We start from the raw sequence: 17,000 nt of genomic DNA on the forward strand, positions 1-17,000 counted from the left end.
ATGGTACCTTAATGCCAGGCAGCTGCGGCGATGAGCTAGAACGTAGCAACGGGGAGGATGGCGCAAGGCTGGAAGGTGTCTGCTCGTGTTGCCCACCCAGTCACTATGAGTCAGAACCAACTGGACAGCACCGAACAACAAAGACACGTGCCAGGGGCAGAGGGCAGGGGTGGTCAGTAGCCAGCTCCTTGCCTTCCACATAAGAAACCCAGTTTCAATGCCCAACCAATGAACCCCAGGTGCAGTCTGCTGCCCACTGCAGTGAAGACTTGGGTGTTCATAGGATGCTGAAGAGGTTTCCACCGGAAGATAGACTAGGACGAAAGTTCTGGCCATCTGCTTCCAAAAATCAACCAATGAAAACCCTCTGGATTTTAAGCACCCAATTCCCACCCTTCGCTGGGATTGCTACAGGACTGGGCAACATCTTGTTCTCTTGTGCATGGGGTCACCGTTAGTCAGAGTCAACAATGCGCCTGTGGGAGATGAAACTCCAGCTCCCTGCCATGGAGTCGATGCCAACTCAGGCCCTGCAGGACGAGATAGAGCTGCCTGCGTGAGTTTCCCAGACAGGAACTCTTTATGGGAGTCAGAAGTCTCACCTTTCTTCCTTGCAGCTGCTGCTGGTTTCAAACTGCTGACCTTGCAGTTAGTAGCCCAACTCCGAAACCCTACACAACCAGGACTCCTCTGTGATGGGTACAGATACTGATCGTGGAACGCAGGATGTTATTTTGTTTCTTGCTGCTGAGGAAATATTTATATGCTGGCACCTCATTTATTTAATGTATTGTTGCTGTTAGGTCCCGCTGAGTCCATTCCAACCCACAGCATCTTTATGCACAGCCCAAGAAGACACTGCAGTTTTCAGCCCTCAGTTGCTGCACTCTGCTAGACCAGAATCTTTCATCCTGTGCATGAGCTGCTCATCCTCAGATGAGGGCACCAAGAATCCTTCTGAGGACGTATGTTGCTCCCCGCTCCTCCCACCAAGCACACACCCAGACACGGTCCCTCAGCTTCTCGCTACCCACTGCTGCTCCATTTCCCTAGTGAACTCCCCAGTCTCCTGCTATGATTTCTCCTTTCTCACCCTGTGAAGCAGCTGCTCTCTGCCTACTTCCATTCCCTTCACCTTCACCCTAAACACACACACACACACACACACACACACACACACACACACGCGCGCGCGGGGTCTAGAAAGTTCCACCAGGCAGGAGTCTGGGCAAACGTGGTCCTCCCTTTGGGGGCTTTCCCACTATCTTGGATCATGCGCCTGTGCTGCCTGGGTAAAGAGCTAAAAACGGTTGTTTCTTTTGTATTTTTGGTTGTTGTTGTTTGCGATTTTAATGAACATTTGCAGGGCAAAATAGTTTTTCATTCAACAATTTCTGCACATTTTGCTTCAAGTTATTGATTTCCCTCTCCACAAATGGCAGCGCTGCATGACAGTGAATGTCTTATTGCTCTTCAACCAGTCTCTTCCTGATGGGTCTGGGAAAGAGACAAATGGTGGAAGACACTGACAGTATTCAATTGCGGTGTCTTTAATCAAGGTTCAGTGTTATCGCTATCCTGCTGCATATAAATCAAGTCGCCTCAGAAGCATAAGGTGGTAAAAATCTCACTCCCAGTAGGAGCCAGGTGTGGCATGTACCCTATGGACCCTGAGACAGATCCTCTGCAGTGAACCTCCCTGATCCAGAAAGACAGCCTTGACACCAGAAGAATGACAACAGAGCAGCAGCAGTAGAACCAGAAGCCAGCCATGAGACAGAGAGATGGACTTCCCACCCCACAGAGCTGAGTGCTTTGGGAAAGAGACGGGTTTATGGTCATGAGGTGCCTCTGCTCACTTAGCTCCAGGAAATAGGCTCCCTGAGCAGTGTTCTTGTGCTAAGTGCCTTCCTCTGAAGCTTACGGTGCAATAGGTTGTCCCTCAGATATTTGTTAGCAACCCTAAGGGAACTGCTGGAAAAGAATATTGGAAATACCATGGATGACTAACAGGACAAACCTGTCTGTCTTAGAAGAAGTCATGCCAGAGTGCTCCTTAGAGGCAAGGATGACAAGGCTTCATTTTATATACTTTGGACATGTTGTCAGAAGAGACCAGTCCCTGGAGAAAGACACCACGCTTGGTGAAGTTAGGGGCAGTGAAACAGAGGAAGGCCCTCAAGGAGATGGATCGACACAGTGGCTACCACAATGAGCTCAAGCATGGAAATGTTGGTGAGGATGGCACAGGACCACACCGGGTTTCCTTCTATTGAGCAGAGGGTTGGAACTGACTTGATAGTACCTAACAACAACAACTGATGCCAGAAAATTCAAAAAGTAGATTGAAGGGCTACATAGAGTTATGAAACTAAAAAGAATTGATCAAGATGCAACCATTTGAAAAGATAGCATCTAATCAAGAACCAGTAGTACTGAAGGAAGACATCCAAGTTGCTCCTAAGACTTTAACAAAAAAGCTCCAGAAACTGACAAAATAACAAATGAACTATTTCAACAAGCTGCTTTACGTCTTGGAGGCACTCACTAGTCTATACAGAGGAATTGGGAAGACAGTTACCTGAACATCTGACTGGAAGAGATTTGTGTTTATGACCATTGCAAAGAAAGATACTCCAACAGAGTGTGGAAATTTTTGCATGGTATAAAAGTAAACAAATGTTGCTGAAGATAATTCAACATTGGCGGCAGCAGGACCTTGACAGGGGGCTGCCAGAAATTCAAGCTGGATTCAGAAGAGGACACGGCATGAGGGATATGATTACTGATGTCAGATCATTCTTGACTGAAAGCAAAGAATGTCTACTTGGGTTTTACTGACTATACAAAGGCATTTGATGTTTTAAATCATAACAAACTATCCAGAGTTCATGTGGACTTGACCATGGAATGAGAGGCAGGTATTCCAACAGAAAAGGGGGACAGGAATGGCAACACTTTGTCTCACATGCTTTGGACATGTTCTTAGCAGAGACGGACATGTCCCTCAAGAAAGATCCCATGCTTGGTGCAGTGGAGGGACAGCTAAAAAGAGGAAGGGGAATTGACACAGGGGCTCCAACAATGGCTCCAACATAAGAATGAGTGTGAGGACCGCGCAGGATCGGGCGGTGTCTGGTGGTGTTGCACAAAAGGTCACTATGCGTCAGAACCAACTTGATGGCCCCTACCAACAACAGCAAGCACAGCCGGAGAGACTGGTTCCTGTGAAAAGACCTCACTCGGTCAAGCAGGAGAGGACGACCCCGATGAGATGAACTGACACGGTGTTTGCAGAAATGGTCTCAGACCTAACAGTTATGAGGATGGCACACTGTTTGTTCTGTCGGATGCAGCATCGCTACGAGCGGACGCTGTCTCAGGAGCAGGAGCAGGAACAGCCACCATGACATCTTGTTCGGATGATGAACTTTATAAAGACCAGGGAGTTTTTCAAGGTACAGGTATGAAAGTCAACGTAAATAACAGACAGGCTATATAGTGCTCAGACTTGCTACTGTCATCTAAGAATCCTTAAATATTACTTTGTTGACACGATTGACAAATGTCCTGATATTTTAGAAAATAATGGTCTTCTTCAAATACCTGCCCACTTGTTTGAAAAGCCATTAGCTAGTGCATGTTCATGTGCATCATTCTACGGGGAAATGAATGCGTTTGGTGGGATGTATATTTCCATTTATGTGCACAGGTTCAGGGACTTAGATGGCAATGGCTATGCCACCAATCTTTTGTGAGGGGACTTCAGGGAGTTGAGACATTTTCAGTATCTTTTAATTCCATATTCCATGAATTCTATGAAATCCCATCCAGTGTTGTGATCGTTGCAGATAGTTAAACATTGGCATTTCACTGCTTGAAACCCAGCCGGTTGAAATTGATTTCACATCCCTTCTCACTTTCGGGGGAATGATGAGGATTTCTACTCCAGCAAAGGGTTCCAGCCGCAGACACCCGCGGGTCCGCTCTGTCCTGCCCGGTCCCTGTGACATGGACTCCAGGGCTGCGAGTGTGATTTCTTTGGGGATCCAACTTCCTTTCTAATTTCTCTCCTAGCTTTCACTTTGGGAGGAAAAGGACTCTTCGGACACAGTGGTGGAATGCCACCGACACCGTCTCCCAACCACCATCTGACAGTGTTTTAACCCAGGGAGTTACGATGTGGTTTTGTTTCACCAATTTATTATTTCTATTGTTCGTCTTTGCAATCATAAGTTTCAAATTGCGAGTTCACCGGTGGGCGCTTCCTTTACAGATGACATGGCTTAGTTCCAAAGATGAAAGTGAGAATATGCTGTCTGCAAGGAGTTTGACTCTTTTCATCTGCAGCGAAGGTGGAGTTACTGCAAACATTGTTTTTCATCAAGTACCTATTCGGCTTCGTCAACAACGCCTATTGACCTGGTGCATAAGAACCGTGAACTGATACAATTGCTTTGAAATGTGATCACCGTAGTGTTCTATCCAGTATTGGTGCCACATGTGGGACTTTCACTCCCCTCTAAGCAGGTCTCACATTCCAACCTCAGACTTTAGAGCCATGATTAATGAGGTCTTTGTTCCCCTAACTGTGAGAGGACACGTGAATTTCATGAGAGATGTTTACCTTCATCCCTAATGATTTTATACAATAATTGTACATCGTGTCCAGAAGTTAGCAGTTAAGTCAAAGTGTAATCGAAGTGAGAGGAAGCCCACTGGGCTTGAGTTCTTCCATTGTAGTTGACTTCTCAGGTCATTATAACTTACTGGAAATGCTAAAACGCTTCTTTGTTTATACAGAAGAGGATATGTTAGTCTGGGTACTTTAGAGAAACAAATCCATAGAAACTCATGTATAAGAGAGAGCGTTATATAAAGGGTACGTGAACATCAAGAAAACACCCCAACCCAGGACTGCCCAAGCCCACAAGTCCAACATTAACCCATATGTGTCCCACACCAATCCACAAAGTCCTCCTCCATCTCACAAAATACACGCAATGATGCTCACTACAGAGGGAAAGCCAAGTCAGTGAATGTGTAAACATCTCAGCACTGGCAGGGGTCTCCACACAGCTGCTCCAGCACTCAGGGCTGAATCGGGGTAGGTCCATGTGGCTTCTCTTTGGGGATGTCTTGCAGGAAGTCAGCCTTGCAAGTTGGAGCAGGGAACTGGCTAAGTCAGCTGCACCCTGGTCTGACCATCACAAAGAAAGGCGAGGCTCACTGAGCCATTTATCACTCTGCTCTTCAATTCATCCCACATGTGTTTAGTGGCCAGGATGGCACAATAAACTAACTATCTCAGAGGGTACACCATTTCTATTAGATGGCAGACAGTTAAACCTACAAAAAACCCTGGTAGTGCAGTAATGACGTGCCGGGTACTAACTGAAAGGTCAGTAGTTCAAAGCGACCATCGCTCTGCAGGAGAAAAGGCCTGCCTGTCATCTGCTTCTGTAAAGGTGACGGCCTCCTCACACTAGCAGCTTCAGGATTGTCATGGACTGAAACCAAGTTGATGGTAATGAAGTGTTTTTTTTGTTTGTTTTGCTCTTCTAGCTCCATGGTCCACCACACTCAGACGTGTTTTGAGGTGTTAAATACAGATAACGGGGACTGTGTGATATTTCAAGATTCTTCTAACTGGATAAAAGGACTCAGGGATCCAGGAAGTTCCAGGATGAGTCTGAACAATAAAGGGGCTTCAAAACATTCGTGGGAAAATTGCATTAACTTTCTGATCCAGTTTTCCATGAGTTTTTGAAGCACTCCCCATGCAGATGCCAGAAAGCAGGATATGGGTTGGTGGAGTGTTGTTTCAGGCTGAACTGGTCCATCACCAGCATCTTGTATCTGAGGGTGTCCAAATTCAAACCATTCAACTCGCTGCCATTGAGTTGATTCCAACTCACCATAACCCCACAGGGCAGAGGAGATCTGCTTATTTGGGCTCCTCGGGCTCTAAATGTTTACAACAGCAGAAAGCCTCTTCTTTCTCCCTAAGAGCCAGGTGTAAGTTCAAACCGCTGACCTCATATTCAGCAGCCCAAGGCGTAACCCACTATGACACCAGGGCGTCATTCTGAGGGCTGAGATAAGCTGAAAACCATTGCTTTTCATACTGACTACGACCTATATTTCTTCATTTGAAAATGCTTTGCAAAGCTAAGAAACAAGAACATTCTGTAAAAACTCTGAATGCTACATTAGAAACCTCATATTTTCACATCATAGGATGCCCCTCTTCAGTCCAACATTTTCTGAATACACTCTTGTCCACATTGTTAATTTCACCACACACAACACACCATGTGTTTTTCCGGTCCTCCATCACTCATTTGTGCAGGGACAAAATAACTGATGTCTTACTCACCCAAAATGCACTATTGAACATCTGTGGGTACCTAGCACCTTGTTGGGTAAGATTGGGTAGGATGACTGATATATGAAATTAACGGGACATCCTAAAACAGTGTTTACCTTGTATTGTCCTGTCTCACTGAAATAGCTCTGTGTGTTAGTGCCACTGGCTCCTAAGGTCACAGGGGTGACAGACAGAGCTGTGAAACCAGGCTGCCCTCTGCGACTTTGCTGAGACCTCCTCATGGCCCTCTTCTGAGAAAGGAAACTCACCCTGGCCTAGCACCTACCAAGTCGAAGGTGCGAGGAGGTCACATTTCCTACAACCGCTTCACCTAGGGCTCAAGACAAGTCCATGCTGCCACTAGGGCCCTAGTTTGTCCATATCTACCCTGCCTACTCCACCCTAGTGTACCTGCCTACCTCTGATGCTCACTGGGCCAGTGAACAGCTCCCCACCTCATTTGACTATTAAACATCTTCTCGGTCATTCATTTCTTAACTCATCTACTTGCTTAGGAAAATCCAGCCTTCGGAATACGTTGGGTGACATCAATGGCAAAGGACTCAAGTACTAACTAAATATTGGTGCTTCAAACTCACTCACGGGCACCTTAGAAGACAGGCCTGGGGATGTGCTTCCAAAAAGTCACAACACTGAAAACCCGATGGAGCCCCGCTCATCTCTGCAGACATGGACTCCCTGAATCGTCAACTTGGACTGACCTTGAACTGACAACTGAAGTAACAACTATAACAGGAGACGGCCACCGTGTGGCCCTTACGCCACAGGGTCAGCATGCTTACCTGTGACTCTCCTCTGCCCTCAGGATCACTATGGAAGCAGGCATTAAAGATGTCAAAGCACAGTCCCCAGGCCCTGTCTTCAAGGGAGCCTTGTCTATACCTTGCCATGTTATCTCATTGACACCCCTGAAAGGAAACAGAGCCTCCGTTAGAGAGTGAAAGACCAGGCACTCCTGTTCTTATGACAGACCCTTTGAGGCTCTTGTCCAGCTTTTATCACACATGCTGAAGCAGAGGGGCAGTGAAAACGAGGAAGACCTGCGACAAGATGCACTGACACTGTGGCTGCATCCAGGGCTGCAGACAGAAGAACAAGTACTAGCATGGCCCAGCCCAGCGGTGGCACATAGGGCTGCGATGAGTCAGGACTGACCTGACAACACCTAGCAGCACCTCTCTCTGATGCTAAATGTCCCCAGGGAAGGGATGGGGGCCTCCAGTCCAAAATAGCAATTAGCACAGTGGAGACATGCCAGAAGGAGAGCAGACACAGGCTTGTCTGTAGCCACCCAACCGGAAGGGTAGGGTGAGAACCATTGTGTGCTACATACGAAGACCAGAGCCGGGTGAAGGACGAATGTGTTTTTAAGGCACCCCGGCTCAGTTCCACTGAAGTCCATAGAGCCGATGCTGGCTGGGCACTCTTCAGACTCACGGAGCTGCCGGCAGATGGCACACAAAGGTGACGTGGGAAGCGGGGGATCACAGAGATCAGTGTGAGTCACGTGGATCCAAGGTTGGTGGAAGCATGTGGAGTGCCCACAACTCTGAGGGTTGGGTTGCCACATGCTCTCTGGCCCCTCAAACAGACACGGGATTCTGATGAAGACCCGGGGAGGAGGAAGGCGAAGGGGCGGAGAGAGAGACAAGAGGTCCTCCATGTCTCTTCTATAAGAAGAGCAGCACCCCAAGGAAGCATCATCAATCAGGCTGACGGGTTGAACTCTGTCCCTCCCAGGAGTGTCTGGGTGCCATAGAATCCCACCATCACAACTAGCTATTAAAATAATATGTTTACCTCATACCGCCTAATGAACCCACTAAGAAAACTAGACATCAGTGACACAACTGTTGTAATTATTTTGCTGCGGTTAGATGCCTTCTAGTAAGTTCTATTTTATAGTGATTCTGCGCACAACAGGGTCCAACACTGTCTGACCTGTGCCATCTTCACAGTCAGTGCTGTGTCTGAGACCATTGCTGGAGTCACGGTGTCCATCCACCACGTTGAGATTCTTCCTCTCTCTTGCTGGCCTGTTGCTACCAAGCATCACGCTCTTCAGCGTTTGTTCCCTCTTGATAATATGTTCAAAGTGGACTAAAAGAAGCCTGACTTCTTTTTCTTCTAAGGATTATTCCAGCTATGTTTTTTCCAGCAAGGATGTGTTCATTTTTCTGGAAGTGCATGGTATATTTAATATCCTTCTTTAACACTTTAACTCAAAAAGCATCAATTATTCTTTGGTCTTCCTTATTCACTGTCTAAATTCCACAAGCATCCATGATGATTAAAAATACCTGGCCCGGGTCAGTGCTCCTTAGTCGTCAAAGTGACAACCTTTCTCCTCAGCACTTTAAAGAAGTCTTGTGCACCGGATGTACCCAATGCAGTGCATCACATGATTCCTTGACCATTACTTCCAGGCACATTGATTCCAGGGCTAAGTAAAATGAAATCCCTGACAGCTTCCATCTTTTTTCCATTAACATCACTTGGTCTGTCAGTCGGTTGGTGAGGATTTGCGTATAGTGTCACTATGAATTCGAATGAGATGGCAGTGGACTTTTTCTAATATCAAGTTATGATCTAGAATTGTCTTTGATCATCACGGGTGCTTTAAGTCCTTCTTGCTTTTAGACTGTGGCTATGAGGCACTGAAACAAAAACAAGTAGTAAGAGGATTGAAACATTTAAAAATGTTTAATAGTCCATGTTTCCAAAGACAGATTTATTAGAGAGGGAGATACAGACAGAAAAAATCAAGGCTGTATATTTAACAAGTGCCCAAACTCCTTAACATATAATAATAAAAGTTTTAATTGCTAGGTCCTGTGAGTTGAGTTGGACTTATAGTGGCACCTGGGAAGAGGGAGAAATAAGTAGCATTTTCTAGGCTGTTCTAGACACCCATGGCCAGTTCTTTGTCCTGTGAAGCACTGGATGGATTCTAACAGCTGACCTTTGGGTAGCCACCAAGTACGTAACCCTTGTACCACCATGGTCCCTACTTAATTTTAGGGTGAAGACTTCGGAAGTAGTTTTCTGAAGGTAAAGCTACAGTAGAGAGTTCAACATTAAATCCATGATGAGATGACCCACACTGCACACCCCGTGCAGAAAAGCTTCCTGTGAAGCCCTGCTTGAAGTCCGAGACAGGGCAAGAGATGGCACAATGAGAAGGACCGTCGCCGTGCGTGCAGAATCACGTGGGAGTACTTTACTTGGTGTTGCTTTCCTGTCCTGGGAATCCAATCTGCCAGTAGATGCAGCCAACTAAATCTTTTGGGAAAGAAAGAAGCAGTTGTCTAAATATCCAGAACAACTGTTCAAACCCATTTCAGAAATGTTTTCATCATGAGCAGTTGGAGCTACAATTCGTAAGGTTCCATCACCGCTTGTCTTTTGCTTAGGCTTCAGGTAGACTCCAGGAGATCTGACAGTGAAATCAACCCCTTCAATTTGGAGGAACTTTCACCATTTAGAAATCACAGACTTGGCTTTATTTTACTGGAACATCGGCCATGTGGGTTGGACATTTAAAGCACCAGCATTAAATGTCACCATTGAAGGCTCAGAGGATCCATCTGCCTTGCATCTCCCTTCCTTTGTACACACAGGTGATTCCATCTTTGTTCAATGCTGTGAACTTTTGTGTTGAAACATGTCTCTCTTTCTCGTGAGTTGGTTCATGCTTTCTCTGACTTCTCCCATCAGTCCTGCAGGCAAAGCCCTTTCTCCTTCTGGTGAACTTGCCCTGAACAATGCCCTTTCCTCACTGGGCTCTTTCTTCCCACGTGATCCCTACAATGATTTAGCAACTTCTCTCTCTTTACTTACCAATTTCAAGTTAGGAGTTGGGTCATAGTCACTTATGGAACTTTTGGCCCAGTAAGATGACCTGTGTACTGTAGACTTTCTGCATAGGTTTAGAGATGGTGGGTGCTGGATGGATGTAAGGCTTGGATGGATAGGTGGGTAGATGGATGGGTAGAGGAGCAGATGGTTGGATAGGTGAGTAGAGGAGTTGGTTGGATGGTCACATGAACAAAATTGGAAAGTTTTATCACTGTCTTCAATCCACTGAGAAACCAGACTTAGGTTAATGAAAGGTGGAATCAAGAAGAAGAAAACCCCACGGTGCCCAGCTTTCTTTGATTCTTTATGCTGTGATTGGATTTTACAGTAATTTCACTTTTAAATTAAGGGGGGGGGGAGAATACTTTTGTTAACTGCATGGCAAGCACTGCGAATCTCACCCTCATGACATAGAGTCAATGGTGACTCACAGCAGCCCCCTGTGGGTTTCTGAGACTGTAACTTTTATGAGAGTAGAAAGCACAGCCTCAGACCCATGGAGCTGCTGGTGGTTCCAAACTGCCAACCATGCGAATCGCAGCCCAAGATGTAACCACTCCATCACCATAGATTAATAACATTTCAGAGGTGGAGTTAAGCAGAGCCAAGTACAGAGTATGACTTTTCTGACTTCTCACTCTGTAACCTGGGTCTATTGCTAAGGTATCAATGTCTAATTTATATCACCTGTTTTCCTTAAAATGTCCAGTTGCATTGGCTAAATCTGCTGCACAGACATCTTTAGAGTCCAGAAAAGGAAATATGTTGCCTTTAGGACTAAGATATGTCTGACCCATATGCATGTGAAAGTGGGACACTGCATAAGGAAGGCTGAAGAAGAATTGTGGTGTTGGCAAAGAACATTGAAAGTGCCATAGACTGCTAAAAGGACAAACCAATCTTACAATCCTTGGACATGTTGTCAGGGGAGACCAGTCCCTGGAGAAGGACATCAAGCTTGGTAATGTGGAGGGGCAGCGAAAGAGAGGAAAGATGGGTTGACACAGTGGCTATGACAATAGGCGCAGGCATAGGAACAATTGTGAAGGTGGTGCAGGACTGTGTAACATTTTTTCTGTTGTGCACAGGGTCACCGAATGGCATGTAACAACAACAATAACATTGCAGCAAAGGCCCGGATCATGTGTACCATTAATCACCCATTTTCTCCTTCAGGACATCTGCAAAGCTCTGTGGTGTCATCGTGTTGGAAGGAAATGTGAGACTAAATTTATGCCGGCAGCAGAAGGCACTATTTGTGGTCATGACATGGTAAGACACTAATCTTAGATTCACAGCCTCCAATCCAGATGTTAGAGATTGTCTACCCATCTATCTTGCCTTGTCTTGTATTGGTATTTTCTCAATCCATCTTCTATCTGCTCAGGTGCAGGAGCTCTGGTGGCGCAATGGGTGATGTAGTTGGGCACCACTGCTCTGAGTCAGAGAGACGAAGCAGTCTGATCCCATAGAGGCTTACAGCCTTGGAAACCCTGGGGAGCAGCTCTACTCAGTCCTGTGGGGGCGGCTGTAAGTCAGCACCAACTAGCCTGCAATGGATTGGGTTTAGTGTCCTCTGGGTTTCTCAGATGTATGTGCATTCCCACATCCAGTCCAAGCCACTGTGTTTAACATTGATGTCAGTAAGAAGACTCTTCGGTTTCTCACTTGTCTTATGATACAGTCAAGGAGGTACCTGGAGTTAACAGACACAAAGACCAGGCAACAGGCTGCTTCCTGAGTATTCCTCACATTCAGTAAGGTTGACACCATTTAGTCATAAAGCACCAGCATTAAATGTCACCATTGAAGTCTCAGAGGATCCATCTGAAGATGCTGGGATAGTCCATTGGTACCTATTGTTGTCCTGTACCTTGGTTGGAGGAAGCTATGATACAACAAAAGAAAAAGAAGGGGGAGGGGGAGAAAGAGAGAATGCTGATTAATAAATGGTAGAAAATTACTTTTTCTTAAAATCTAGAAAAAGAAATTGTCTTAACACTCAATAATAGCACTTTTGTTCTCTTGCATTTAAAGTGAAGTTTCATTGATGTTGATGACGATGCTCTTAGAATGTAGACGCATGATGAGGACAGAAATACAATAAGACTCCAAAAAGTTTGTGAGAAAACAGAAATAAAAGATCATGGAATCTCCACACGCTTTTTGAGACACCTTATTTATTGCACTCTTCATCAATGTAGTTCTATACCAGTGGTTCTCAACCTGTGAGTCGAGACCTCTTTGAGGGTCAAATGACCCTTTCACAGGAGTCGCCCTATTCATAACAGTAGCAAAATTACAGTTATGAAGTAGCAATGAAAATAAGTTTATGGTTGGGGGGGTCATCACAACATGAGGAACTGTATTAAAGGGTCGCAGCATTAGGAAGGTTGAGAACCACTGCTCTATTCTCTATATTTACATTACTTTTAGTGATACTGATTGTCTCTGGATGGCACAAATCATTTGCATTTGACTACTAGCTAAAGGTTAACTCTTCAAACCCATGCATGGAATGGTGATCTTCTATAGAGGTGACAGTCAAGAAAGCCTAAGTAGTTCTACCCTAGGTATAGTACATCAGGCGGCCATGAACCAGGACTAAGAGCAAAAGGTTTTAATTTTGAATATGAAATATAAAAAAATTGCTTACGGTACATATCATTGATCTATTGTGCTTACAACCCAAATCAAATCATACATTAAGCATATTTAAATGTGAATATAAACAGAAAGGATTTAAACTGCTTACAAGCGATGCTGAGGTATGCTCTTAGGTTAACTGAATGTTCACTGTGAAAATGAAGATCAATGAGGTACAGTTACTTGGAAATCACACCAATGACAGTTCATCCCAACTCCATCATCTTTGCTTTTATTAGTCCTGCGGAGTCTCTGCCCTATACACACAACAGAAGGAGACACTTCCCGGTTCCTGGTTAACCTCACAATTCTTGTTGTGCCTGAGTCTATTGTTGAAGCTACTGTGTCAATCCGTCTTATTGAGGATCTTCTTCTCTTTTTGTTAACCCTCTACTGTTAACCAAGCATGGTGGCCTGTTCCAGGGATTTGCATCTCCTGACAACATGTCCAAATTCCACAAGACAAAGTCTAACCATCCTCACATCTAAGGAGCATTCTGATTGTACTTTTACCAAGAGAAAATTGCTTGTTCTTCTGGCATTAGTATATTTAATGGTAAAGAAGCAAGTAATTTAATGCATGACCTTTAGTCTTACCCGCTCTGTGGGAGAAAGACTGGGCTCTACTCCCATAAACATTTCAGTCTCAGAAACCCACAGGGGTTGCTGTGAGTCAGCATTGACTCAATCACAGCTGGTTTGGTTTTGTTTTAGCCTTAAAAACTACATCGGCATTGGAATGAAGTTTTCTTGATTTAATCAGATAGATTGAACCATGTGAAGTGGCCATTGTGTGTGTGTGCCAAGTGGAGTAAACCATCAATGAATTTTGTATGTTTTCATTTAACGTGTCAACAATCTGGTGGTGATACTCTTGCCATCAAGTAAATTCCAGCTCACGGAAACCTCTCACTTGCAGAGTGGAGATGCTCGCTAGGGTTTGAGCTCTTTTGAATGCACATCACTAGGTTTGTGTAACAAGGCACCTCTGGGTGTGTTGTTGTTAGGTACTATGTTAGACAGGGTTCTCTAGAGAGATAAAACCAAATTGCTGATAATTTAATATATTTATTTATAAAGATAATTAGATATATAACAAGAAATGAAGTGTTGAATCATACACAGATAAATATATAATACAAGAAAGAAACAGTTAAATTATAAAGCACTACAAATGGTTCGATTCAACTCACTCCCGCGAGAGAGTTGTGAGAGACTAGCAGTCCTTCCAGTCCAGTCTGCTGCCAGATCTTCCTCTATTTCTAGAGAGAGCTAGGCTATGGCGGCACAGCAGCCAATCAGAAGGCAGGTCACCAACTGCCAGTCCCCAGCTCCAGAGATGTCTTAAAGGGACCTCAACTTACAGCGACACAGTCCACAGGCTAGGTGTCCCACAGGTAGTGTAGCCTTTAAATTGAGGCACAGAACAAGCAAGGCAGCTGCATACTGGTCCGATGATCAAAGAGCGAGAGACAAGAAAGACGAGGCGCAGCAAGCCATTTATCTCTCTGCCCTTCAGTTAATCCCACTTGCGTTCATTGGCCAGACTGGCACAATAAACTATCTCAATCCACCCCTTGCCAACCTGGCACCTGTACACAATTCTTTAGCCATATATACTTATATAATTTATGGACATTGATGAAATCACACTTATACTTATCATCAATCATCTATCATACATATAAATGAAAACACAGTCCTATTGTATCTGATATATCATACCTGAATGAAGGAAAGATATGCAATAAACACATAAAAATAAAATACATTGACAATTACAAACCTCGCTTTTGCAATTGATCACGTGGTTGTAATTAATACCTTCCACTACTACCCATTCTGTATTACCTTTGCCCTCAGCAAGCACCTCAGCTGGCTGTGGTTCTTTGCCTGGTGGGGTGACCCAGACCTTCATTCCTGAGGGGTCTGGGTCATTATAAGTCCTGGCAGTATTGGGTTGCTGTAATTTACCATTTACTTTAATCACAGGGCATGGTAGCACTAAGAGTCGGCCTATGGGATCTCCTGGATTCCATACATATTCTTCTTTACCTCCATTATGTAACACCAGTCCAATTTCTCCTTGGTAATCAGGATCAATCACACCACTTAGTACAGTGACACCCGTCCTGACCTGTTGATCCAGGCTGGCACAAGAAACTATCTCAGGTACCATGAAGTCAGTGCTGATCCATAACAACCCCTGCACAACAGAATGAAATACTGCCCGCTCCTGCACCATCCACACAATTATTCCTATGTGTGAGCCCATTGCTAAAACTACTATTACAATGCCAAATTTTTGACTAATAATCAAACACTTAATCATTTGTGCCACCCAGGGACTCCAATCAATATTTTAAATATTTTCATGTTCTTCTTACAAAAGAAATAGAAATCTAATATTTCTAACCTTATATACAAAAAGCTTGACACCTCTCCCACATTCTCAGTGGTCCTGCCAGGCCTTGCCACCTACACACCCCTCACTTTCACCCACCCCTGATCAGGGACAAAGGATAAGAAGTTTTCAGTTTTCCCCTCTCCTCTCACAGAAGATACAGATCTACTGAGATCCTTGAACCCGTAGGAGGAAACATCAACACCATTAAACACAATAAGCTAAAGATTGAGTATCACGTGTTTGCCCAGGAACGGCATCACTGCATGGGGATTGGTATGAATTATATTGGTAAGTAGTTGTCTTGAGAGGATGTGGCGTTGAGTACATCCCTGTGGAAACAAGATGAACTTCTCTAGAAATGCTTCACATCCCAGCACTGTTGTGTGGCCTTGGACATGCCATCAGTGCTTCATTATGCCTAGTCTTAGGAAGTTAAAATGAAAGTATAGAGTATCTAAGGGGCTTAGAACTGATGTTGAGTTTCCAACCTGAAACTCAAGCCTTTTTTGAATATGAGATGTAAAAAGAAACTCCACAGGAGAAAGTCCTGGGCACCTGATCCTAGAAGCTCACAGCACTGGAAGCCCATGCTGGTTCTTCTCTGTCCTATCGGATTACTCCGAATCAAAGCAGACTCAATACCCTCCAACAGCAGCAGTATGTTCAGTCACGGTCTCTGGAATAATGCTAGGCTTGTGATGGGAAGAAGCAACACCAACCTTATTTCTCACATATGGAATTAGACGGTCCTTGTCGTTGTTAGGTCCTGGTGAGGCAGTTCTGGCTCAGAGTTCCCTATCTGCAACAGAACAAAGCATTGCACCTTTTGCTATGCTTGAGCCCATTGTTGCAACTACTGCGTCAATCCATCTCCTGGGGTTCTTTTTCTTCTTGACTGACCCGCTACCAAGCCTCATGTTCTTCTCCAGGGACTGAGCTCTCATGATGACCTATCCGAAGTACAAAATCTTGCCACCCTTGCTTGATAAGACAGTCTTGCCACCCTTGCTTCTATGGAGCATTCTGATTATATGTTTGCTATTGTATGGGACAACTTCTTCATCTGTTTTGGGGAGAGATCAGTCCCTGGAGAAGGATATCATGTTTGATAAAATAGAAGGGCAGCAGAAAAGAGGAAGGCCCTCAATGGATGGGTGGACACAGTGGCTGCAGCAATGGGCCCAGGCACAGGAACCATCGTGAGAACAGTGAGGAGCAGGCAGGGTTTCGTCCTGCGGTGCAGACGATCACAATGGGCCAGAAGTGACTCGATGACATCTAACAACAATAACAGAGGTATGAAAGGGACTCCAAATCCCAATATAATTTATGGAGGCACATTTATTAAATCATATATAGAAAGAAGAAAAAAAGTGAAAACAATTCATCCGGTTGAGGGAGACCATTGGTATGAATTCAAGGATTTACAGAAAACTAGAGCCACGCTAAGAGAACATGGGCATGCAAAGGAAACAGTCACAAAAGTAAGGCCGTTGAGATCTGACAAATTATCAGCAACCCTCCAGCTCTAGTTCCACCAAGGGTGCACGCAGACAAGTTCCCAAGGATTGGCTAGGGGAGTGGTCATAAGCCACTTTTTAATGCACTCTTTCACAGGACAAGGCTATTTACATTGTTGGCTAAGTGGTCCCAAAGAATTCAATGAAGGCTGAATGTATGAGAGGTACCTCCCCCCCC

General features: G+C 44.8%; 1 protein-coding gene across 1 annotated transcript in view; it reads left to right on the plus strand.

Annotated features, from left to right (window-relative positions):
• The window catches only part of ADAMTS16 (ADAM metallopeptidase with thrombospondin type 1 motif 16), a 212,872-nt gene that overhangs the window by 94,372 nt on the left and 101,500 nt on the right, over positions 1-17,000 (plus strand). Inside the window, exon 11 of the mRNA XM_004698400.2 lies at positions 11,426-11,521. Within this exon, the coding sequence (XP_004698457.2) occupies positions 11,426-11,521 (96 nt within the window). The remainder of the gene's footprint in view (positions 1-11,425; positions 11,522-17,000) is intronic.

This window comes from Echinops telfairi, unplaced genomic scaffold (assembly GCF_000313985.2).
Source record: "Echinops telfairi isolate 266 unplaced genomic scaffold, ASM31398v2 ScPeMD7_7469;HRSCAF=8507_1, whole genome shotgun sequence".
NCBI classification, from domain to species: Eukaryota; Metazoa; Chordata; class Mammalia; order Afrosoricida; family Tenrecidae; genus Echinops; species Echinops telfairi.